Source organism: Caloenas nicobarica, chromosome 4 (genome assembly GCF_036013445.1).
Source record: "Caloenas nicobarica isolate bCalNic1 chromosome 4, bCalNic1.hap1, whole genome shotgun sequence".
Classification (NCBI taxonomy): Eukaryota; Metazoa; Chordata; class Aves; order Columbiformes; family Columbidae; genus Caloenas; species Caloenas nicobarica.
This window is the reverse complement of record NC_088248.1, coordinates 69,456,684-69,483,105: the sequence shown is the minus strand read 5'-3', so window position 1 is coordinate 69,483,105 and position 26,422 is coordinate 69,456,684. Positions and strand designations below refer to the sequence as shown.

At 45.0% G+C, this 26,422-nt stretch overlaps 1 protein-coding gene across 2 annotated transcripts; it reads right to left on the bottom strand.

Annotated features, from left to right (window-relative positions):
* Positions 1–248: 248 nt before the first annotated feature.
* Positions 249–26,422, bottom strand: MFSD10 (major facilitator superfamily domain containing 10). Of its 2 annotated transcripts, none has more exons than XM_065634250.1 (13): positions 26,234–26,422; positions 23,265–23,454; positions 22,002–22,098; positions 17,827–17,930; positions 16,705–16,863; positions 14,782–14,970; positions 10,346–10,454; positions 9,201–9,312; positions 7,758–7,866; positions 5,555–5,645; positions 3,826–3,873; positions 2,554–2,643; positions 249–1,175 (listed from the first exon to the last, which is right to left on the bottom strand). In XM_065634250.1, the coding sequence occupies exons 2-13, from the start codon at positions 23,433–23,435 to the stop codon at positions 1,069–1,071; spliced, it is 1,386 nt and encodes a 461-aa protein (XP_065490322.1). In that variant the 5' UTR covers positions 23,436–23,454; positions 26,234–26,422; the 3' UTR covers positions 249–1,068. The 2 variants fall into 2 exon arrangements, with proteins under 2 accessions (XP_065490322.1, XP_065490320.1); XM_065634248.1 differs by lacking the exon at positions 26,234–26,422 and adding an exon at positions 25,895–26,001.

Sequence of the window (26,422 nt, the reverse complement as noted above, 5' to 3'; positions counted from 1 at the left end):
ATTCTACAGCTGTAGCCTGTCGAATTTAATTCATTCTGTTTTCTTTTAATGATTAACATGTTCATTAATGATTGCTGTAATATATTCTCTGAAAATACTTGAGTTGGTGCCCGTAGGGCTTCCCTCCCCAAGGGTCCCAGCTGAGCGGTAGGTGCAGGGTCCTGTCCCCACGCAGCCCCGGGGGGCAGTTCTGTGCAGCCCTCTTTGCTTTAGATGGGCAGAGCAGCACAGCTGGGAGTAACTGACTCAAGGAGTGTACAATGTAACAGTTTATTTGTGATGCAGAAAGAACAGTGCTTGGTCACCGAGAAACATCACACAGTATTAGAAATATATCTCTCGAAGTTTGTGTATTAAAAACAGTCCACCTGTGCCAGAGTGGCTCAGGAAGCCTGCAGGATGCTTCTCGCTTTTGGTCATCATGTTTTAAGGCAGTGGGTACAGCTGTTCCCAGGGCCACGGAGTGTTTGTGGAGATCTTGTGACAATTGTGCAGAAAGTCCCCTTTAGAACCACCTGTGTGCGGTGCTGCGGGGCAGCCCGGTCCTGCTGGGGGCTGCGGGCAGAGGCGTTGGGCTGGTGTGTGCTGATTTGGAGCAGAGAAGCGCTTTGCGTGTGCTCCATTCAGCAGCTCAGGACGGTCAGTGGGGCTTGTGCTGTGCCGGGGTCCTGTGGCACCCGTCTCTGCTTCTCTGAGGATCTTAAAGCTTTACTCAGCTGTTTTGTGTTTGGTCATGTTTTGTTTGGTTTGTGTGTGGGTTTTTTGGTTGGTTGGGGTTTTTGTGTGTTTGTTGTTGTGTTCTGGCTTTTTTGCTTGGTTGTGGGTTTGTTTTGTTTTGTCGTTTTCTATTTGCAAAACAAGTCACACTGGCTGGGAGACAGTCTTAAAGGTAACTGCTTGTGGAGGGCCATGAGAAACCCGAAGTCTGTTGTTGCTGCAAGTGGTCATCACGTATCCCCTTCCAGACGATGAAAATCCTCCTCTTCCCATTTGCTGAGCAGTGTCGGGTGCCAGGCATCAGCTCTTGCAGAGGTCCTTAGAAGCTGATGTTAATTCTGTGCTTATCTCCTACTCCTTCTTTGTCTGCCGTTTTACAGAACCAAGTAAAACAAAGGGGAGGAGGAAGAAAGCTGCGCAGACAGTGAAGCAAAGCTCTGCCCCTGCCAGCCAGTAAACTGCAAAGGAAACAAGAGTGAGCTGGTTAGTGTGCATGTCCTCATGTCTGTGTAAACCAGCCTTCAGAGCGACTGCTCTCGGCAGCTTAGTGACAAACCTGGGGACCACAGAGCTGCTGAATCGTTCCCTGCACATCCTTGCAGGCACACAAGTTACACAGAGGAGGTGGCTAATCAGTGCTGGTTCTCACCCAAGGAAACAACATGTTAAAAGTGGAAATTTTAAATGTCTTATTTCCATTCTTGCCAGTATAGCAATAGGGAAGTTCCTGTTCACTCAGCTTTACAAAGAACTGTTTAACTCTTTGCCCTAAGTGTCTTCCACAGCTGCTCCTGGTGCTGTCTGTGCTGCTCTGGAAGGTTCCTCACTGTTGGTATCGGTCTCCTGATGTGAAACACTTGTGAATCTGGTGCTGAGGTAGGAGGGCAAGGGCAGGACTTGTGCTGCACTCAGGAGCTGTTCTGCTGTTTTGGTTTTCCTGTAAAGCCCAAAGTCTGGCCCGTCCTTTCAGAGGCTGCTGTATGAGGCACTGGTTTGGTGAGCCAGAGCGAGCCAGTTGCTTGGTGTGCAGATGCAGTCAGAAAACTGTTAATGTTAAGCTTTGCTCAAGCTTAACATCAGGTCTGAGTTCAAGCTCTGACTTGCTGTGTGGCTGCTTCCCCTGATTCTGTCCCTTTACCCTATCCTGGCCTGGGGGAATGGAGCCCATACAGGGGGCTCCTTAGGCACAGCCCAGGTTTGGCCTTAGCCAGGGCCACTGGGCACAGCACTCTCCCTGAGTGTGGGCTCTTTTAATCTAGTTTCTAGGTTACAGATGCTTTTAATGCTGAAACGTTCTTTATTGCACATGGACTGTCTCTACTTAATTTGTATTATCTTGGGCTGCAGCTTCATAAGAGGTGGAGAAAGTTACCACAGCACAGGAACCTTTGATTTCACTGAGTCCTGCTTACCCAGTGCCTGGGTGGCCCCTCAGCAGAGGCATTTACTTGCTAAAATGGCTAAAAATCAGCACAGCAAAGGCTCCTCAGCCTCCAGCTCCCTCTGCACATTGGGGCCAGGCCCTCTGTGGTGCTCACAGGGCTGGACTAGTTGGATGCTGTTGTTGGAATGTTTAGGGAGCCAGGCAGTCCCTGCTGTCTAGTCTATCTCTGCTTGTATGGACTTTTAAAACTCCTCTGTGAGGCTTTTATTGGTGTTAACAAGGACCATGTCCCACCCCGGTGCAGCTCTCAGGAGTCCCTACTTCTGCAGACAACTTCATGGCCCTGAAATGTGCTGCGCTTCCCCTTTTCTGTCAGACCCCCCCAAGGCTGTGGGGGCCAGAGTGATGCTGTGTGTTCGCGGAGGTGCGCGGGAGCAGGAGGCCGCACTCACCAGTAGCTGACAGGACAGGTCCCAGGGCTCTGGCGAGGGCGCCCAGGCTCCGCAGGATCCCCATGACTCGTCCCTTCTGGCTGGCGGAGCCTGTGCAGAGAGCCAGGATCAGTGCAGGGGGTTTGCTTGGGTGGGGCACTGTGGTCCCTCATGCACCCTTGTTCTTTTGCAGGTATTTCCCACATACATCTCCGCCTCCTTCCATTTCATGGTTGCTGCCCAAGCTGCATTTATTTCCCCTCCACCAAGATAAACATGACTGCTTCATTGCTTGTCAAGCATGCTTGTCCACAGCCAACTTGTAGTGCACCCTCCCCACTCCAAACTAAACCAACAAAATAAAAAGAGCACAAGATTTGCTGAAAAGGCAACAGGTGTGTAATAAACACAGAAGCATGGATGGAAGTTAAATAAGAGCAACATAAAAGTGACATTAATGAGCAAAGCCTTTTTTGCCTCAGCAAGCACTGTAGCTGTCATGGTTTGACAGGGACCCAACTGAACCAAAGCCGGAGGAAGAACTTTGTCATCCACAGATGGCAACACAGCTACATCTGCTTCACAAGTTATGTAGCAACCAGTGCCACAAACCCAGAACGTTTTAGAAAGTTCCTTAGAAAGTATTTTCTAAGGAATCAGGAAGAAATGATGTTAGGGCCAGCAGCAATCTCTTTCAGAGAACACAAACCACTCTGTTTGTGGCCTTTGTCTACAATATTAATTCTTTGCACACTGTTACCCACCTTTTTAATCATAACCAGATATAAGGTTGCCCCACTCAGCCTCCCTGCTGGGAAGGACGTTCAGAGCAGGGAAGGTGCTGAAGGCTGCAGCACCTCCAGCACGACAGAGCTGGTCTGCGCCCCACAGCAAAGCACGGTGCATTCAGCGGGCACCGACAGTCCCAGCTCGCTGGCTGTGCTGAAGAGGGGCAGTGCACAAGGGCTGGGGAAGGCTCTTCTCTAGGCTTGAGCCTCACTCCTGCCCAGGTGGTTACTGCTTTGGGATTACATACCATGTCGAGTAGCACTTCAGTGCAACACTTAGGGTTTCTGCTGTCCTTGTTAATGCATTTGGGGAGAAAGCACCTCCCAGAAACCCACGCAGCACCAGAGGCACCGCTCCAACATTCAGATCTGAGATGGACCTACACGACGAGCGTTGCTGTTGATGCATCGCTAAACTTGAGGTCAATTCTGTATTTGAGCCAGGTCTACACAAAGGTCAGTTCTGTGGCCAAGGGCTGCCCCTCAAAGCAGGAAAGACACTCACCGTAGCCTGACACCACTGCTGACAAACACGGGATTACAATGGCCGCAGCTGGAAAAATCCACAAAAGAGACTGTCAATGAACAGCAGGGAGCTCAAAACAGTTACAAGAGCAATAGTGAAAAACATGTGGCCCAAACTCGTTACTACTGCAGAGAAATATGCTGAGCGCTGGGGTACTGCACCAACAATGAATCATCAGGTTTAATCCAAGTTCAATCATGAAAACACCCCCTCAAAGCCAACCTGCACTCAGAGCCATGAGCGCTCCCAGCAGATGTTTCACATCAGTGTCTCTCCCTCTGCGAGCCCACGGGAAAAGGGCAGATGGGTCAGCTCAGCTCACTGGGATTTTTCCAAATCTCTGTGGTCTTGTCAGGTGGAGCAGGGAAAGGGAATTGCTCATATTTCACAGGGACAGTGAGGTGGCTGCACACAGAATCACACTGTCCCCATGCATATGGCTTTACCCTACTCACGGATGAAAGAGGCAGCTGCGTTCTGTCTTGGGAAATAAGACAGTCAAGACCAACAAGAGGTTACAAAATTTTGGGGCATGAAAGCCAAGAGCTGTTCAACAGTGTCTGCCCTCTTACTGAAACAGGGGCCTTTTCTGCCAAGAAGGAAGTGCTTAAAGCATTCAAAGCAGAAACTTTTCTGGGAAGGACAACTAGACAGCAGGAACAACAGACATTTTGCTTTAACTCCTGAGGCAGAGGGAGGACGTAAAGAGGCCCCTGCAGAGGCTCTCCTGGCTGGCTTCTTTGGGGGGAGGTGGAGCTTTCTGCCCAGGTATGGGGCAAGACCACGAGGCTCCAAACTCAGAAGCACAGTCACAAAAAACCATCTCCTCTCCCCGCCCTCACCCGGTGGGCTTTCAAGAGCCAGTTCATCTGCAGAGAAGATGTAGATTTTGTAAACCAGTCAAACTGCTGACCCAAGATAAGCAAGCTACTAAATAGATGCATTTTTATGGTTTACAGTTTACTCTTAAATCAAGCTGTATCATGCAAAAGAGAAGTCTCCTACTTCTGTAATTAGTCATACTTGAAGCTTCTGAACAATAGTTAGCAGCATTTGGAATATCCAAAATCTCTTTTCGGATAGGCATTTCAGTACATGAATCTAGCTTCATTCATAATCGTTTCCCTGAGTGACAGCTTAAATTGGCGGAATATTATTCATGTAAACACTTAAGTGCAGGTGGTTTTCAAATATGTTTATCAGAAACCATCAGGGGAGTTTTGCTCCCACCCTGAGCCAGGAGCTTGTCCTGGGAGAGCGCGGAGCAGTGTCCAGCCAGCACAGCCCCGCGCAACAGATTCCCCCTCGCTGGGCTCTTCCGCCTGGTGCCTAAGAAATAAGGCAGCCATCGTAGAAATACAAAGACACACTGTCTCCCTTCTTTTTCTGAACTGAGCTCTTTAGTGAATATTAATATTTTGCTTCTAGGTCTGATCAGAGGGGGTAAGAAAATCCCCCCTGAGAGCTCCCCAGTAAACAGGACAACAGGAGAACTGGGGATGCTTCCAAATTTCACCATGGCAACCTCCTGTGATACAAACAGCAGCAAAACAAAAAGAGACACTATTTCTTCCATATTTTATAAAAAGAAATATCAACTTTTTCTTACTTACAGTTTAAAATTAGAAGTGCATTTTTTTAATGGGGTGAATAATAGATGAAGAAAAATTATCTGTGCTAAGCTTTCAGTGCATTTTGCAGAGCTCACCGAAGGAGTACAGCAAGAGTCCAGCGCTCAGCACCGTCACATCTGCAGCCCATCCGATTAACAAGAAAGCTGGAATCAGCAACATAATAGCCTGCGAAATGAATGAGTCACATGGTTACATCTAAGCCCTGGTTGTTAAAGCTTAAGTCTAGGTTAGTCCTCTTCTGCTGACAGGACTACGTTTAAGTGAGAAGCAGAAAGCCCCCTCTTCCCGAGCAGAGACTTCAAATTCACCTGGGTGGCCACAGACCAGCGCAATTCACTTTTCTCTCTCGCGTTACTGCAGACCACGTGCAGGCTGGAGTCGCCAGTAACACAGGCTGTAGTTATCCCACCACCCATTTCCCACAACCGAGGAAAACCTGGTTTTTACAGAGTTCTCTCACAATCTAGTGGGGTTTGGTGGTGGGTTTTTTTTTGGTTGGTTGGGTTATTTTTTTTTCTTGTTCTGTGTTGAACCGAACAGAAATCTAGCTTGAACCCTTTGTCTCCTGAGCTGGCACAAGAAATCAAAAAGCTTGTGTGCAACAGAACTGCAGCTCCTCTGCTTGTTCTCAGCATTACTGATTGATTTTAAGGGCTACATCAAACCCTCTTGAGCTTTCCAAGTCCGTACTTCCGCAGCCAAGAGAAAAAAAAAAATGGGAGGGCAAATGGCATTTGAAATACAACCCCCAAAATAATAAACATGCCTCATCTCCTCCAAGAGCCTGGACGTGGTTCCCCTGTGGTCTCTCCCTTGCATGCAGAGCTCTTGCAGAAGTGACAGAGCAGTTGAGATCTGCTGCGTGTTTCACAAAAGAGGGTATTCACTCCCACCAAACATCTCATTTTGAAGATTCAGTTATAAATGAGCCGCTGTAATCACTGTGCTAAGAGAGGCCACATCTGCCGTATGTTCCAGATTCACAAACAAATTGCCAGTTCAGGAAAAGGGGGAACTTGTGCCACAAAAGCCACTCAAGGTACGTACATCCCCAGCAGGAGTCTCCAGGGCCAGCGGGTTTCTGTGCAGCGCACACGCGTGGTTATGAGCCCAGACAACTAAACTGGGTGAGTATTTTGAGGTAACTAAGCTTCTCAGTGCAGGAAGGAGTACAGAAGTTAGAGGGACAAGCCACACTGTGCATGAGCTGCAGTGCAGGGACAGCAAATGTAGCAGGTGGGCTGGGCTGGGCACACGGAGGAAGATGATGCGGGGGATAAAGCGGCACTAACGCAGCAGCGGGAGTTCCCATCCCCGGGAAATGCTTCCTCTGTGTAACACAAGTGTGCCATTAACTTTGCCTGCCAGGGAGCAGGGTGGAGATGGTTCCACTAGTGGAAATAATTCAAGAAAAGCTGAGTCAGCTCACTGGAATGCAGTGTAGTTTGGTATTTTTTTTTACCCTGACACCATTGAAATCACACTGGCCTCAAAATAATGCATAATAAACTGATGGAGGCTTTAACAGTCCTATTACCAACAGGAGTTCAGAAACACTTGAAACCAGCCTTGTTTAGTTCCATGCACAAGTGTAAATGCCAAGACATATCTGCTCATCCCATGGCTGTATAAGCTGCAGAGAACTGTTCCCTGTCACCCCAGTACAGCACTGTCACCTCTATGATGAAAGAGGGAAGCAAACCACAGAAACGCACGTTTCCATCAGTGAAACCATCGGTACACACCATTGTGACATGTGATACTGATGATCACAAACTGAAGATCAGAGGAAGAATCTATTTCCCCCTGCCCACCAGTGAAATATACTCTAGGGAAAGCCTGTCAAGCACAGAGATGGGCAGATTGGTGATGTCCCTGAAAACAATTTGGCAGAAAGAGAGTCAGAGATCAGCTCTGAAGCAGCTTTAGTAGTTTCAACATCTGCACTGCAAGAGAAATCACTGAAACAAAGCTTGCACAGATTGACACTCTGTTTCTCATTCCCTACTGAAGTTATAGATGAAGAACTGAAAGTTTCAATAATATCGTAGCTGATCTGGTAGGAGAGGGCTCTAATGTTCCAAAGTTTAGACTGATAAGTGTCCAACAACCAGGGTCTTCAGAAGTGATTTAGCTGGATTTATGAGCCAGAAATTCCTTTTGATTTGTCAAGTACGGTTATAGCCTCCAACTACCCTTCATTGCACATTAGACTGAAAATTAACATATCAGATTTGTGGGGGGAAAGAAAAAGAAATACGGTTGGTTATTCTTTACCCTTTTTACAGCTCTGATTTCATTTCCTGGCTTGATTCGGCGAGCATAGCCTCCCTGGATCACAGCCATTGTTATTCCAATAAAGAAAAACATCTTGCCCTGCTGCATGCTGGAAGGGAGGCAAAAACACAGAGTATGGAGTCACACACAGAGCATTCCACCCTGGGATCCACAGGTCCAGTGCAGTTCCTGAACAAGAGAGAGAAAATCCTTTCTGGTGCTCGCACGAGCAGCCCAAAGTTCTTAATACGCTGACGCGAGTTTCCATGGCAGGGAGACAGCACGAAGATAAACCTTTGAGGTCTCAGGTAGAGACGGGACAGCTGCTGGTCAATGCTGCAATCATTTCTAGACTGCTGTGACGTAGTCCAGTTGTTTCCAACTCATTAATTACCCAGTGCCATGGAAGTCTGTGCCACATGCACAGGAGCTGTTGGTTTCCAAGGAACAGGTATTTTGCTTTCTCAGGCACCGTCACCAGTCACACAGGGTTTGATTAATGTCACTGAGGCACAACACGGGCGCTGGCATGGTGGTGATCATGCACTGCACTGGAAAGCAATCGCTCCCTCCACCCTTAAATATTTCTTCGAATTTCCCTTTCACCTCTCTTATCTACTAAACGATGGGGATATTCTCACCTCCATAACAAGCTTGTTTGTCACACAGCCTGTGCTGTCAGCATAAAGTTGTGTATCTCACTACATGGCCATCCTGAAAGGACTGTGCAGACACAAGCTTAATACACTAGAAAACCTTCTCGTGATGCACACATGTTAGTTAAGCCACAAGCTGTTACGAAAGACAGGGAAAGATGAGACAAACCCCTGAGAATTACTCAAGGGGAAGGACACACATAAGGAATTGAGCTGCAAGATCATGTTCCTGGCTGGAAACCTTCCTATGAGCTGGCAGGGAAAGTATTTCAAGCTGAGCTGCTGTTAATGTTTCTGTTCTCTTTCTTCTCTAGAATTTGACTAAAGGAAATCAAACTCTATGATGTAATGACTGTACACTGTATGCAATGCAGAGCTCTGATGAGCAAATATAATCACACAGCTTTCCCTCCATCCTTTGCCTTTTTTGAGCTCCGAGATTTGTCCTGATACTGAAGAACTCTTCTGGGCAAGAAAAGGCTTTATTATAATCAATACAACTAGCCCAGCAATACATATTTCAGGAGCTTTGATTTAATCTTGTGTATTGATTTTCTCTAGTTATTAGAAGCTGTAGACAGAGTATTTCCTTTCACGATAAACAGTGTGTCGTATTTTCATAAATTCTTCCCACAAAACCCAAGTATCTCTGAATGCAGTGCTTGCTTTCTGAGTGCTTTTACTAACCTCATAAAGCCTCTCTTGAAAATAAATGAGGACAACATAAGTCAAGATTTTTGAAAATATCCTAGACAAATACAACATTGATATTCTAAGTGTGCTATACCTGGTAAACTGGAATCTCTGGTGGGTGAGAAAACTCAGTGTATACTCCAAGCCAGAAAACAGGAAGAGGTACAGGAAATAAGCCAGGCCCAAAGTTTTGAGATTCTGAAGATCTAAACAAACAAAAAAACCAAACAAATATCAAAGAAAAAAAAAAAAGAGAGAAACACAGTGGTGTTTTTCAAGCATAGCTTGAGAATAAAACAACAAGAGTAGAGCAACATTTATCAACTGTACAGGGAAAAGTTCTCATCCCAGATGTTAATTTTAAATATCCATACAAGACAAGCCACAAAACGACTTCTGCCCACTCTCTCCCTTCCTATGAGGGGAGGAGAGCCCAGAAGACTCATCTCGATCTGGGTCACCCCGATCTCCCTCACCCAATCCAGCCCGTCTGCCTCACACTCACACCCCCAACCTATTTGGGGATTTATTTATTTATCTAATTAATTTCTTTTAATCAATACCTGCATTCCACCCAATACCTTGATGCTGCTCTCAAGATGACATTGGTTAAGCACAGTATCCCTTTTTCTACGCTACAAATGGTCTGCGACAGATTACCTTACTTATTTTTCTGCCAATACAGGGTTTAACAGGTTTTCTCCAAAGTGGCAAATATTACTCTACTCCTGATACAGAAGCAAGGACTGAATGGTAAGTTGTTGTACATGACAAACACTGATTTATTTTCTGTGGCTTAAATAATTTCATATAGAGAAATGGCCAGCTCAAAACCCAAATCTCCAAGTCCTGAACTGAAAAATCAAATTCCAGTCTGAAGTTTCCCAGTTTGCAGCTTGAACAAGCAAACTCACATCTCCCTTATTCATGCCTTGATCTATCTTTTCAAATCGCTTCACTTACTGTAGCCTACCCCATGCTGCAACCAGTGCCTGAAGAAAAAGCAAGTAGCAAGTCAAAAATCTTCAAAACACTAATCTCTAAAAACTTCTTTTGGGAATAACAGGACCAGCGTGCAAGGGAACTTGCAGTTCCCTGTTCAAAAGTTAGCATGGTAAGTTTTAAATGAGCGAACACAGTGCTGCTCCCAAAGTGGTTTGAGTAAAATTTTCACTTAGAAACCACCGCCATGTACACAAAGACACAAAATATTAATATAAAAAGCCAGCTGACACTTACTGTCCTCTGAAGGGGATTCTTTTCCTCGGGTGACTGCAGAGAACTGAAATAAAGCCAAAGGACTGAGCAAGTCAACTGCTGCCTGAAATCCAGACGTCACGGAAGAGACCTGATCAGAAGAAGAAAGAGGCTTATTTAAAAACCTGGTGTAATAACTACTGCAAGGAACTGACAGTAACAGTCAAATATGCTTCTACACCTACACAAACTGTCTGAGATGAAACAAGGCAGCTGGCATTGGGGCTGGAGTGACCCCTAAATACAGTCCAGACTTTCTGATCACAGAACTGGCTCCAGCACTGTGATGAGAAGGTGAAGCACTGACACCAGCGGTCACTGAAGACAGAAAACAGATTTTTCCCTGGGCTCTTAGAAAACAGAAGAGGCTCATTCTCCATAGCCCTGAAGGTGGCTTTATTTGGTTCACTTTTTGCATCATCGCTCGTGTCCAATGAACATTTACTGGGAAAATAATGGCATATCTGCCTGCAAGCTCATGGGAAGCTGGGGCTACAGGTCTGAGAACAGTTTGTGTAGCACATCAAACAACCCCCTGGTTTGGTACTGGTTGTTCTTTTAGCCAGCCAGTGACACCTCCTGGGGAAGAAAAGGAAAATGTAATTTTTAAAGAGATTCCTTGGAGAGATTTTAGAGAGACTTCTATAGAGATTCTGGCCAGCCACATTGTGTGGTGTCTTCAAAGAGGAAAATTTATTTTGTAGCGCTTCTGGTCCTTGTACACCTTAACCTAATTATGCACCTAGTGGCATTCTCCCTGCTCCTTAACAACAAGAGCTTAGGAGATGCTTATTCTTCCATCCATAGAGAATTTAATTCTAAAATTTGTTGGTTTTTTTTTTATTCTAACATATAGAAAACTAAAGAAAATATTAAAGAAGAAATAACGTCTAAATTCTTAAGGAAACGATTCCTTTTAAAGTAGGAGAATTTAGACTGTCACTTTTCGTGACAGTCACAGGAAGAGATAAGACAGACTCAAGAATCCTGAATAATCACACTTTGTATTTCACATCTTCAAAGCACAGCACAGGCTTTATCTGATGAGCTTCCTTCTCTTCCCAGATAGGGTAGGAGCTGTTACCCCCTTGAGGGCAGAGATTAAAGGTCATATTATCACTGGAACTTAATCTTAGTGCGTGACCTGAGGACTCATATGGACTGGATTTAATAAAGCTGTAAACAAATCAACCTTCAATAGGGTATTAACATGACCCCTGTCTTGTTTTGATAGTCAGAGCTTCTGAATATCTGACAGCAAGAGCTCTGGAGCCCGTTGGTCTCACAACAGCAACCGGTTCAATATACCAGGCTGTTCTGTATAAAGCCATAAAGCTGCTGATCCACACGGAACAAACCGAGATATTTATTTCCCCTTTCACTGCATGTATCACAGAGAGTAAACAGACACTCCCAAGAAGAAGTTTCTCATGCTTTTAAAAGGTCTGTAAGAGGATTTCCTGAAGCTGGCTTGTAGCAATCCCCAGTTCCTGCAGTTGTTGGCATGCTGGTGTCTGCACTGCAGCCCAGGGAATCTGGTAACAAGCAACTCTCCTCAAGCATGTTTGCCAGTAATAAAACCCTGTGGTTTGTACCTGTTTTAAATTATTATCCAAGTCAGACAGAGTGCCAAGCTGCTTTGTACTACAAGGCTGATTTTAGGTTGGTCTGGAGGATATACATTATATATACATATATATATGTTTAAAATCTTACATGTCTTATGAAATTACAGATCTATATTGGATTTTTTAAAATATACATGAGCGTGTGCACATAAATTTCTTTTAATTTCTCCTATCTTTTCCCTAGAAGCAGTGGTCTAGAAGTGACTTCATGCACTGATCAATAATGAAAACACTGCCACAAAACCACAAAAGTGTTTCACCACACCCAAATAAAGTATACATTGCCAATTTCGGTCAATGTCACCAGCTCCATGGAGTGCGGATTCTTCGCAGATTCAAAACGTGCAACATCTAACTTGTATTTAATTCCTATGTTTATGATTTATTACTCCAAAATTGCTCCATTTTACTTCATGATCACCCCAAAAGTCACCTCAAATGGCAGACATTTTTCGAAGTGTCTTTGTTTACTCTGTTTTCCTCTAATGCAGAGGGCCTAAGGAAAATGTCTCGAGGGCACAGAGTCAGTCCAAATCAGGAATGCAGCCTGGACCTTCCGAGCTCCAGCCTCACCCTTCAAACCAGACAGTGTGTAGTATTCACAGGGCAAAAGCCTTGTTCTTCCACAAGTCTGCTATGGGGCTGCATAGCCCTACACATGATTAGCTGGACACCAGCTAATCCTTGCCCAGGACTAGCTTAGCTAAACCTTAACTCGAAAGCTCTTAAAGGGCACAGATTCCACTAGAGAACTTTCTATTCCTCCCTCCTCCCAAGCAGGTCACAGCAGGAGCTGTTCTGGCCACCTCACAGAAGAGCAGTGTCTCTGACAGGTGAAAGGTATAATTCTCTGGTCACTCTTCACCTGATAAACTTGTGGAACAGTTGAAAAAAAAAGGGGGGGGGGAAGAAGAACAGTAAAAATTCTGTTCTCTTTGTATGAAAATGCATCCCTGTTCCCCCTGTCACCCTCCACCTTCCCCTTTCTGCAAATTAGTTCCAACATGAATGAACGTGAAATACTTGATCTTGTCTCCTGAGAAAAGAGGACTGATAGAGAAACAGCAATATCATGAGAACACAGCATATTTCAAGGAAACAGATGTCTCATCTCACTGGCACATCCTCCTACCGGTTCTCGTTATCGTTTCCCCTCTTTTACAGCTCTGTCCTTCCAACGCATCCACTCCTATATTGCAGGAATACGTGCTCCAGCTCAGCCCAGCCAAGTTCCAGAAGGGCAGCCAACATACCTGCCTTTCCTCCGGCATCCAGGGGCCAAGAACACTGCTCTCAATTACCCAAGAAAAGGGCAAAGCAGCCTAACAAGTGAAATTACAAATACCCTGGAACACGTAAATCACATGTGGCCACTGCCCAGCTGTAGGCTGAAAGGAAACGGCACAAAAGCACTAACACTGATACCCATCACAAGAAACTCCAGTGCCACATAAACCTCTGTCTCACCAGCAATCTGCACCCCGTGGATTTTGCATGACTGGGACCCTGAGAGGCAACTATTAATCCACCTCGCACAATACCCACTGCTGCACAGAGCCCCAAAAAGAGGATAATAAAAGGGGGAGGAAGGTATTCAGTCATCACACAGTCCTAAAAGGTGCTGAAGCCATTTATCACGCTACAGCAAAGGTGGAATCATTTACAGAAAACAGATTTGCTCTCCAGCACTACCCTATGTCAACATGTTGCCATCACCCTAGAGTGTGCAAGCACTAACCAGGAACAGGATTTTATCTGGAATGTTTAGAAACAGCCAAATAAGAAAGGGGAACTGATGACACATGGAAGAGCTGGGTTTTTTTAAAAAAAACCAAAAACCAAAACAAAACAAAAACACCTGTAGTGCTTGAGAAGAGAAGGTGAGCAACCAATTTCACATGGGACACAACCTGCTGGGAAACAGGGAAGGTCTGAAGTTTTGCCCCGGCAAGGGCATTGCAGACAGAAGTTTCCTGAACAATTCTCAGCGTCACGTGGGTTTGGCTGCCCAGAGACCAAGCAGCTTCGAGGGCTGAGTGCTGCTTAGAAACCAGGGACAACAGGAAAGATCCAATCCAGCTGGAAAGCCCCAAATCAAGTGCCTCACCCACATACCTCTGGCTGAGTTCAGTCTCTCCCACACTGCCAAAGGAGACTGCTCCAAGAGGCTTTTAATCAGATATATCTTGGCCAGTGTCTGATCACATAATATTAAATCATAATGTGAATAAATGTTTGGCCCCACAAATCCAGTCAATGAATTTTAGCACATGTAGATATTTTGTATCTGTGGGAGACAGCACAGCTCAGAGACAACAGTCACTTGCTACTTGAGTGTTCAAAATAATCAAGCAAATGCAAGATAATAGTTAAGAAAACTCTAACAAATACTGGTTAAATGAAAGAAAATCCAGTCTCTGATGCATTTACTTTATGATTAGCTGAATTTCATCCCCAGGGAGTTATTGTGATCACAGTTTAAAATTCACCCTCATCCTCCTACGCTCCTGCCAGTTTTTGATAAATTTAAACCTAACACACCAAAACCAGCAATTAAGCAGACATGTTAACTATGAAGAGTTTCTCATATTACACTGGGCTAGGAGGTGGAACCATCATACAACCTTTTTGACATCAGCCTGAATAATAATATTAAATCCTAGTCCCACGAACGAGCTAAATTCCTGAGACACTGGCTCAGGCCCTTCTTCATTGTTTCCAGTATTTCAACAGTTCTCAAATCTCAAATTTTGCAAGAAACACAGATCTTCAGATCGACAGTCCATTTACCCGTTTTTCTTTGGGAAGTGTCTCCGGAAGTAGGAAGAAGATGAAAATGAAATCAGCCACAGCAAACATGAGCGCTAACAACGCTGATCGAAGGTAGAAGACTTCTCCTTTCTCCGTCTCCATGGCTAGGTAAGCTCCGATCATGGGACCCAGGGTAAAACCAAGGGAGAAGGCAATGCCAATCATTGCCTGCAGTGACACAATGAACACAGACGTGTAGACAGCAGTTTGTTCAGGTAGCTCAGTTTTAAAACAATTTGGATTTCTTGGCATTTACCTTGAAGAAATACAATCAGTCCAAGACACCCTGAGGATGTACAGAGCAATGATAGTTAAGCGGGAAAAAACCTGTTATTTCCAAATAACTGACTTTTCTGTCTAGTCAGGAAAGCAGCAGGAACAAACTGCAACGTGGTTATGAGTGAAAGCAAGTTGGGAAGGAAAAGAATGATTCTCACCTCAGGGACTGCTCAGTCAGCAGATAAACTTTTGTGGTGGAAAACTGGAAAAGGGAGGACAGCACCATGGGAGGAACTCATAATGATGTCTACAGCTTCTAAAACACTTTGGCAATTTCTGTATTTAGGAATTTATGTCTCATAGAGCAAACAGGCTGAGAACAACCTGAATTTAGTGCAAGTACTAAACAGGTAGATTCTGTACACACTGGATGGGACCTTAAAAGAGCACTGGTTAGAATCATCAGCCTCAGTGAGATTGGTTAAGGACAAAACAGTGCAGGTTCTGGTTCATTTTCTTTAAGAGACATTTAAAGATGTATACTCGCATATGCGGGATCCAAATGTGTCACCCCAGCACACAATCCTCCTGCTTTCCTGAGCCTGTTTATCTCTACCTATCGTACTAAACTAAACAAGGCCAGGGCACGCACAGGTGTCACCTCACCATCTCCAATGTTGTTTCTGCCTGCCCAGCCAGCACTCCCCCCAGCAATGCCCCATCACAGTTTGGGAACAGCGGTATCCTCTTCCCAGAAAGCAGAATGAACATTCCTATTCTGCTTTGGAAAGGGAGAGAGTATAGCTGTATGGATGTGAGCCATGCTGTACTAACCGACTTGCTCTCAGGCCCTGACCCATTTTACTTACTAGTGCTGTATGGCTATCCCTCTCCATAAACAAAAATATACTTTGGCTCACCAGGACTATAATAAATTGCTTGGAAAATTCATTAGCTATCAATGTGAAATCTAAAGCTTTCACCTCCCAAGAACCAGCTGTCCCACACAGCTTATGTGCTTATAACATGGCTTATAACAATCTGTTAGGAGAAGTTTGGGCCCCCAAGGTTTTGATGAGATAAAAGATTTAACTGGTAATTTGCAAGGGAACTTCAGCCTGCAGGGTGTTTCCATCTGGTCCACTGCCTTTTGGCAGAGCACAGGGCAGCTGTTCGTATCTCTCGCTGCTCAGTCAGACAACTGCCACATCCTTCACCCGCTGAGCTCAGATCATGCAGCCTGAGCAGCATCCAAGGCAGCCAGGAGACACGCTGTGCCCTGCAGTGCCGCTGCGCTTTCACAGCCTGGGAAGGTCAGAAAAAACGGCTTGTCCTATAAGTGGCTTCCAGCCACCAAAATTGGGCCCTAAGACTTCTTGATTTCTCAGCTATTATAATGAGAATTATAGTTATTAGCAGGAGTAACAGCTCTAGCACTTACAAAGGTAGTTTTTCTACCTCTAGGGCACCTGCGTTTCACTTGTAGGTAAAAGTCATTGACAAGTAAAGTGTGATAGTTCATCAGCAAAATGATCTGGCATCTTTTCAGAAGTGAGGTAGCCTATAAAGTCATGTTTTCACTTAAACAATGAATACACACCTGAGGATGACATTCTGAGCACCTGAAAGCAATTAAAAGTTACCCAGCAAACTCAAACATATAACCCACGTGTGTAAACTCACCATGCCCTTGCTCCGTGCTTTTGGGGAGTGCAAGTCAGCAATTATAGCTGTGCAGAGGCTGACATTCCCTTTGCTTATTCCCCCAACGATCCTGGAGAGAAGAAAAACGCCAAAAGTCCTAGAAGCAGCCCATAGTGTGTATGATGTTATCAAACCCATCTGCAGAAGCAAGAAAGGGTTGCTAATAAAGCAGAGCAATGTTGATATCATTTCTACATATTTCCCAGCTAAACTTTTCATTTTTTTGTTGTTTGTTTTCAACAGTTGCTCCAAAACCCATGTAACAGAAATGTCTGAATATACTGATACCGCACTACGTCCTGGACAGGGATATAAAATAGAAACAAACCCATACAAACTTCACATAAGAGTGAGATTGCTAACAAAATTAGCAGAGCAAATAAAGTTCAGAGGGAGCTAAATCAGTCCAGGGCACAAAACCACTTTCGTAAATTCCGCTCCACTTGTTTCCAACTTCAAGAGAATTCTTATTTCAAAATAAGAAGAATTCACAGTTCTAGCCTTTAAATTTCATAATCAATCATAAGTACGCGTGGTTTATTTAATTCACTCTCCGCAAGCCTAGAGGATAGGAGGATTTATATTTCATTTGCTGCCAAGTTTCTCCACATATGTACCTGCTTGCTCTGCACTGCTTCTGTAATTAGAACCACATACCAGCAACAGAGAAAACATTTGGGAGAATGTTATGTTCGTAAGAAATGCATCTTACATTGCTGTATAGCACTTCCTAACCAACGATCCCCAGGCTTTGCGAAATAGGTCATTAAGTGATCAGCCCTTGAGAAACTAAAATACAAAGGGATTAAGACAAACATTTGCAAACCAAGCATCAGAAGTCAGACTCCCATACACAGAGGAAAAGGATTTTGGAAAATTCCAGAAACAGATAGGTATTTTGATGCCTTCTATGTACAATTCCGGATCTGGGAAGTTCAGCACTCACATTTGGAAGTCTGGCCAAATGACCTGGCAAGAAGCAGTCGACAACGAACAGATCTAAAACATTCAATTTCCCAATCCTTTGTGCTAACCACAAGACTACAGTGCCTTCAACTGTGTATTGAGATGACATAATTGAAATCAGTATGAGACACATACCACTGTCATCAAGATGACAGGTCTTCTTCCCAAGCAGTCCGATACAGCACCAGTGATGGGAGAGGAGAAAAACTGTAGGATGGAAAAGATTGAGCCAATCAGACCTAAAAAATAATACAAAAAAATACATGTATGATTAGACTTGCTGCCTTCATCTTAAACACAAAGACAGCCAACCTGTTCCAGATCTATCACTCCAGTATGTCCTTTAAAAGCACACAAATGTAAAACAACAACTATAAAGAACACCCTCAAAACACTGATCTTGCATTGTTATTTAACTGAGGCAGCATATACAGACAGACCAGATACACAGACTGACCACAGTAACATAAACTGCCTGATTCACTGGTTACTTCTCTGGTGAGAAAGTATTTGAAAGTCACTGGTTATAATGGAATGCTGATTCTCCAATGCTTCCCTAGCTGACTACATACAATTTCTGTTCTTAAAGCACAGATAATGCAGTCTTTAATAGTCACAGCTCTTTTAAGATTTTTTTTTTTTTTTAACCTGATTCTGTCACACTTAATTAGCTTTTCTTTCCTTTTTATCATGGAAAGAAGGACATAAGCACTGCTGTTAGTGAGGCACACTAAGAGGTAGGAGTGATTCCAACAGACTCCAAGAGTCTTTTGAAAACTGCCTCCAGCTTCTCTGATCTTTAATTCCTCTTTTCATTTCTAGCTTCACACAATTATTAATTTGCACTACACTCTCAACAAGCAGGCAAAAAAATGTCTTGCTGTCCCAGTTTTCCTCCAAAGGAAAAACTGGGTTATATGTCTCAGATCATTCAGCTATCAAAGCTTTAAAAGGCAGAGGAGAGACGAGAAGTTCTGCTCCCATCAACACTGAGGGATGCAGAATATTGATACTCAACACCTTGGGGAGACAGATGCTTGTGATAGCTCAAAAAAGTGTGTAAAAAATCTCATTGATTGATGCACTGGCTGTTTATGTCAACGACAGACAAGTTTTCTTCCTTGTATTTCCAGCACTGTAAAAAGACCCAGACATGCCAAACACTTCCCAGACAGGGAGCAGCAAGAGCTGGGCTGTTCCACGTGGGAGATGTGACCACAGCCCTCGCAGTGCCCTCCCCAACCAGGGTGCAGTCCCACACGGTGTGGATGGGTTGGGCAGAGCATGGTGTCCCAGCAGGGTCCACTGACAGTCCCAGACAAGGCAAGAGTTATACATCAGGTCATCCAGGGATCCAGTCAAGACCAGCAGGAGACAGGGGCAGAAAAAGGAATGGAAACAAGATTATGAGGTAGGTCCATTCAGGAGACAAGACACCTGCAATGTAGGTCCAAGGTCCATCCAAGAGACAGGGCCAGAGACAGTCCTGGAGACAAGGCTACACTCATGATACGGCTTGGGCAAGGCTCAGGCCTGAGCTGAAATACAGCTCCTGAATTACTGGGCAGAAGGCGTGTGGACAAAGGCTGGTCACTGCAACTAAGTATTGGTGCCCTCAGGGCCTTGACAAGGGCAGGGAAGGTTTCTGCCCTGAAGAAGTCACAGTCTAAGCAAAGATGAAAGAGAGTAGAATATAACCTGCACTGGGAGAAGCAACAAGGTGTCCTTGCAAGTATCTTTCCAATCCTATGCTCCTTGTTGCAGATGGAGGCAATGAAAGAATGAAGGCTGCAGGAATACTGCAGGGATCTCTTAACATCACAAGTGTAACGAACCTTTCCACTACAACCATGTAAGGTGCAATCAGACAGGATGGACTGAGACGGGCTGACTACAACTAAGGTAGCTTGCCCATCTTTTCTGCTTCTATAGCCTCGGTCAGCTCTCCAGTGAGCTAATTCAACTCAATCTGGCAGAAAACTAATCAGGAAACAAACAAACAAACAACCACCAACAACAAAACCCACAACATTTTCTGCTGGTTTAGCAAATTAGATGGCTCATTAAGAAAAGCCGTCATCAAAGCCAGCAGAAGAGATGGAGTCAAATGTGACAGATACCAGGTTAATTCAGCCACCTTGTCTGTGCCCTCTCTGCCTGTGGCTGCCGGGTAACTAGTGAACATTCCCATCACTACTCAATACTGCTTCTAAATACTTTTCTCTCAATACTTTTCTCCTAGAGAGAAAACAGCAAGGGATGCCAGCTTCCTTTCTGGGACAAACAGGGTCTATTTTATTTTATTTGTATGTTCCCAGTTAGACGCTATATCTTCTTCAAAGGGCAAAAGAGTCAGTTGTGTTCCTCTGGAAGGAGCAGGGAGGCTTCTCCTTCCCCTTGAAAGCCACTGAGCCAAGCCAAGGGGTACAGCACTCCCAGGAGTACAGGACACTGCAGGCAAAAGGAAAGGCAACAAGTTCAACAGGACTGTGAGCTTCCAGCCCCTTGTTTCAACAATCTGAGACAGAGAAAAGGAACAAGGAGGAGGCACGCAGCCAGGCCTTGGAGGAGACAGAAAGCAGTTTCTTCTGAGGGATTAAAGAAAGCTGCTTCCCACCATTCGAAGCCAATAATCTGACTGAAAATCAGCAAAGAAACAACAACATGCCTGCAAGGACACTGTGGGAAAGAGAAAAATTGTTTATAAACTTTCTAACGCCTGTAAAACCCAAAAAACCTACTTTAAATAGTAACAATACATTCACACTTACATTCTAACAAAGTCTTGTGTTCTTTTGTGGTTTGTTTTGTTTTTTAGTTTAAAAGCCTTTTGCTTATCTTGGAGGAAGCTTCAGCTCACTAAAAGGAGATGGTCTAGACATTTCCCATTAAAATTAATCCTGACACCCTCACATCTTCAGACTCTGAAATCCCAGTTTCCTCACCAGTCTCTAGATTGCAGGGAGCAAAAAGAGCCTCTGATGTGTAACATGACATAAATGCTGCTGGATTTCCTGCACTACTCCCAGTGGAGCTCACACCCACCAGGGTATCCTGGTGACAGCAAATGCTTCTGGACACCGCAAGTCAGCAGCTCTCCTGCTTTTAATGGGACTAATGAGATTTAGAAGCAGTGCTGTGCTACAGCTGCCCAGCAGGGAGGTGAGACTTGCACTCACGAGCTTCTAATTCCAGTGTTTCCTACTGACTGATCTCCAGTCACGTGTGGGTCAATTGTTAAGGGAAAGTAATTTCTGTGACTGTGCAGGGTCTAGCACGGCAGGCGCCTGACCCTCAGCTGGCAGTGTGGCAATAAGGAACAGCAGGCCTGCATTTCTGTAGCAATCTGTAGAACAAATTGGGCAAGATCATAGGACAATTCAGTTTAAAAGGGACCTCTGGAGGTCACCTACTCCTAGGGCCTGTTATGAGGTCAGACCAGATGGTTCAGGGTTTCACCATTTAGGGTTTGAGAGCCTCTGAGGATGGAAACTATGAAATCTCTCTGGGCAACCTGTTCCACTGGCCATCCTCACTGTGAAAAAGTTTCTCCTTATTTCTAGTCTGAACCTCTCTTGCTTCTTCTTAGGGCTGTTGCCTCTCCTCCCACCATGCATGACAGAGAAATGCCACACTGTCTTCTTGATAAACTCTCCATAGGCACCAGAAGGTTGCTGATAGCTCCAGGCTGAACAAGCCCAGGCTCCCCAGACCCTCTTCCTGGCCCTCTGCTGAACTAGTCCAGTTTATGGATGTCTTTCTTGTGCTGGAGGGGGCACAACTGGATGCAAAGCTCTGGGCATGGTCTAAAAAGTGCCGGGTAAAGAGACAATCACTTCCCTCAATCTGCTGGCTCTGCTTCTGTTCACATAGCCCAGGTGCTGCTGGTGCTTTTGCTGGCTCATGCTCAGCCTCCTGTTCACCAGGACCCCCAGGGCCTTTAGAACAGAGCTGCTCCCCACCTGTCTGTACCGTTGCAAGGGACAACTCCTTCCCAGGGGCAGGACTTCGCATTTCTCCTTACTGAATTTCATAAGGCTCCTGTTGGCCCATTCCTCCTGCCTGTGTGTCTCCAAATGACAAAGATGGGGCTGTCCAACTTTTCATTGCCATCAGTGTGATGAAAACATCACCACTTACAGCCTTCTCTAACAGACATTTTCTGTCTTATTGAAATCTAAATCTAGTAACAGGCAAGTATGCTTTTTGTATTTCTTGTCATTTTCCTCATCATTCCTCACATCAACACTGCAAATAACTTGAAAACACTAGCTTTTTTGTTGGTCTGTTAGCTTGTTTTACTTCCATACCTCCAAACAAGACACTGTTGTATTTCCGCTCTGGAGGCATCCCAACCATCACTGCAAACCAGTCCACACCACGTTGCAATGACAAATAGAATCCATCCTGCAAAAGAGATAGCTGGGAAATAGCAGGAAGACAGTTTCTCTGTTTCATTTGCAAAGACAGCATCAGAGCTTAGTGAACTAGAGACGATGTTGAATGATTCTTTCCCTCCTCCTCCCCCCAGGGAAAATTTCTTCACCAATCAGTTGTCATAGGCTAAAAATAGCTTAAATTGTGAATGCTAACAGGCAGGAGATAATGGGGTGTATGTGTTTGGCTGTGGCAATGTCTGAATCATAACTTTTTTAAACCATCAGGCCTGCTACTTGCTAAAACTTGAACTAAACAAAATCAGCATGTCCTGAATCCTTCAGTTAATAAAGCAACATGAGACATACTCTATCCCTCTGCACATACATGATTTAGATTGAGAGAACCAGGGGCTTGCGGGTCCAGAAAGAAGAGGTGGTGCAAAAAGGAATGGTTCCTGAAAAGAGGTGGAGGACTTGAAAAGAAGAAGGGGGCCATGAAAAGAAGGTGAAGATCTTGGCTATAGGAAATACACTAGAAGTGCGGGAGGATCCTGGAGATCAGAGCCCGTGGTCAGGGTTAGAGATAGGGTTGTGAGGAAGACAAAGTCTACAGCTGCAGTTGGAATGGGGTAGGAAAGGTGCTATGAGACAGGTGTGGGCTGTAAAAATAATTATCCTTTGACAACATCTTCATCTTGTCCAGTAACACCTGAGAATGGTAAGTGTGAGCAGCTGCACGTCAGGGAACCAACACAACTTTGTGCCCTGTGTTCCCAGAGCAGCAGCCAGTGCCCTGCTGAGACCCAGTGAACATGGTGCTGGGGGTGGGAGTAAATGAGTGTGTGAAATACTCAGGCAGGGTGAGAGCCCTTATTTCTTTGGTTCTTAGGTAAACCTCAGTATGCAGTGACATCAGTGTAAGTCACAAATACACTGGTCATTACAAGGACAAGCCCCTAGGAAATACCTGAATTTTCCTCCAAACAAATCCCTCATGTTAACGAAAAAGTAAGAGGGAAGTGTCTCATGCAAATTCACAAACCAATTCAGTTTATGCACCATTTAAATGTGCTGGATATTATTATTCTGCCTCCAGCTATTTGGTTTTCCTCAAGACAAGGTATTTTTCTTCCATCCTTCCCTAAAGATCTCGTAAATAAATTTTTCAGCAGGCTGACTTTCTCTGTTACTTACCCCAGTCTGGCCGTAATAATCAAGGATGGAGGGAAACAGTGGCAAGATGAGAGCAAATCCCAACAAGTCGATGAAGAGTGCCAGGAAGACAATTGTAATAACACGATTACTGTTCTGTTCTTGCTTGTCATTGATGGAGCCGCTGCTAATTTCTCTCTCTTGCAGGGCCATGTTCCCAGGTGCTCTGCTTCTAAAAAATTACATTTGTATCCAGTAAACAGGAAGGACTCTGCAGGCCTTTCATGAGAGTATCTTGCTGATTCATTCTTGCTTTTTACAGACTTCACAAGAACCAATACAAGCTATGGCTGTATTAAGCTGCCTGGATTTCAAAGCAACAGGAACCTCAACTCTCTAGTCTTGGTTAATAGCTCAGCATCAATTTTGCTCGCATCAAGAACAGGCTACAGGGCCAATAAAACAACTCTATTACAGGCGCATCTCAAAACACAGAACTAAGGAGCATTGAAAGCTTGTTAACATGTGAGCAATGCTAATGCAAGTTTCCCAAATGTTTTCAACTTAGCATTACAGTAAAATAGATAAGAAAGGGCACTCTTGTTTTGAATATCCACATTCAAGTAATACATTATTTATGCCTTCAGTGCATACTAGAAATAACTAAAGAAATACAAATTTAACACCAAAAAAAAAAAGGTAGACTCCCTAACTATTGCAGGAATGCTGTCTTAAAGATAAATCCTGGAAAGCAACAGCTCAAGAAACAAGACAACAAAATTTTGAAACTTGATTTTTTTTTTTCTTTCTCTGGATGATGGCCACCCAAAGTTTATGCGAGTTGGGGTATCAAATAATTAAAGCAGTGTTTTAGTTTGTCAGAAATATCAGAACTATCAACTTTCTTTGATAAGTGATAGGACAAGAGGAAATGGCCTCAAGTAGCACCAGGGGAGGTTCAGATTGGATATCAGGAAAAAAATTCTTAATGGAAAGGGTGGTCAGGCACTGGAACAGGCTGCCCAGGGCAGTGGTGGACTCACCATCCCTGGATGTGTTTAAAAGGCGTTTAGATAAGGTTCTCAGGGACATGGTTTAGAGCCAGAGTTAGGTTATGGTTGGACTCGATGATCCTGAGGGTCTCTTCCAACTGAAATGATTCCATGATTCCATGATTCTATAATACTCTAAACTGTCTTAAAGATCTAAACAAGGATGCAGACCATATCCTGTTCAGTATTAAACAGTCAGTCCACATCCTGAAAAAAATCTCGATTTCAACAGACAGCAAAATCAAGGAGTAACATACAAACCATGAAACTGCAGACTTCAGATCTGTAAAACATTACTGTGTATCTCAGTCATAAACCAATCGAATTTGCAGTCCCTTCTACTGAAAAAATCCGTGAATGTTTATTGCACTAAGACAGTAAGAAAGGAGACACAATTTCGTCCGATAACATAAACCAATACCAAAATATCCATTGACTTTGATGAGTCAGGATTGAAAACACTGAGCAATTCTTAATTTAAATTCTATTCCAGACAAGACATACTGTACTACATACACAAGGTACTTATGCATATCACATCATGTTACACTAGTTGAAAATCATAACACTTTCTTACGCTCAGCAATAAATATTATTGTGACATTTCTTTACCTGCAGATTCCGTTTACTAGCACTGAAGCATTATTAAACTCCAAACGCCGTGAGGTAAACATGGAAGGGGGACACCTGCAATCCATTTATTAAACTCTTGGCATAATACTCTTAAATCTGCTAGTGAATACAGCAGTTTGGTTACGCTCAGGATCCTTTTATTTAAAATGGTAAGTCATCATTACTACAAACGTTTAGTATGATTTGTTTACCCAAATGATACAAGAGCATCTGGAACCAAAACAACCATTCCTTTAGACAAATCCTTCCTGGCCGTAGGTCTATCCAGCTAATAGTTGAGGGATGGGTTCATTTTGGCAGATTCGACCTTGTTTTTCCTCACAATTTATGCATCCACTGAACTGTATGACCAAGCCGAACTTTATTCCAGGGTTATTCCCACAGGGTAACATCCTTTACACCTTTCTCTCATGGCCATTTCAGCTAGCGTGTGGCTTGAACCCACTGATGCTCACGCTGACCTTTCATTCAGCTCCAGTTTCGGCTACGTGGCTGCAATTTCCCTGACGCAATACCCCAAGGTACTACATGTTTCTGCCTTTGTGCTCCATCAGTTTTGTTGTTCAAACCTCCTCATATTTTTCGCTAGGCAGGAAACCACCAAACATTTTACAGGCCCTGGCATCCCGTCAGCAAAAACAAAACGCTTCACCTCTGCCGTGACATTTGATTTCTGTGAGGCAGGTTTGAAGAGGGGGGAGGATTTTCAGTTCAGGGGAGTTGTTTCTCGGGACGCTCGTGTCCCCGACACCCTCCTGGCTGTCCCCAGCCGTCCCCTCAGGACACCCCGTCTGTGTCTCATCTCTTCTGCCCTGGACCTGCAGAGCAGGGCCGGGGTTTGGTGCTGTGCTCTCAGGAAGGGATCAGCAGCAAAGCCGGCCCTGCCCTAACGTGCAAACAGAGATTTGTCATCTGCCAGCAGGAAGAATTTCATCCTTCTGGTGTTTTCTTGCTATCTCTTCCCCCCCTTCTTAGGCCCGGCTTTACCTGCTAAGCCTTGAGAAGGCTCCTCTGACTCCTTAACAAAGTCCTGAATCAGGTCAAGAGCAGGAGTTTCAATCGGGGGAGGAATAAAGGAAAAAAAAAAAAAAGGCAATTTCTCAGAGCAGCCGAAGCCCAGAGAACAGAAGTGACGGCCCTGCAGAGATGAGGAGGCAGCGGCGAGGACCCGCCGCCCCTCGCCAGGCGCCCTCCGCCGCCTGGGCACCCCGGGCAATCCGCGCCGCCCAGGCGCCGCCGTGCCCGGCCCAGACCCGCTCCTCCCGCCGCCTGCCCTCCCTCCCTCCCGCAGCGCCGGCGGGGCCTGCCCCGCTCCGGGCCACCTACCGCTCCTCAGGGGGGCCGGGCCCGCAGGGTGCGCGGGCGGGTCCCGTCCGCCTGCCAAGCGCCCTCCCTTGGGGATGCTGCAGGCGGGCGGCGGCGGCTCCTCCCCGGCCCTCCGCAGCGCCCCGGCCGCCTTCCTCTTCCGGCCGGGGATGGAGCCGCTCCCGCGGCCCCGCCGAGGAGGGAGCGCGG

Excerpts from the sequence above, each read along its gene's own strand:
- MFSD10 (XM_065634250.1), bottom strand. The coding sequence starts at position 23,435 with ATGGCCCTGCAAGAGAGAGAAATTAGCAGCGGCTCCATCAATGACAAG. Across the intron at positions 22,099-23,264 it reads ATTATTACGGCCAGACTGGG|GATGGATTCTATTTGTCATT; the intron begins GTAAGTAACAGA and ends TCTCTTTTGCAG. Across the intron at positions 3,874-5,554 it reads ACTCTTGCTGTACTCCTTCG|CTGCGGCCATTGTAATCCCG; the intron begins GTGAGCTCTGCA and ends GGATTTTTCCAG.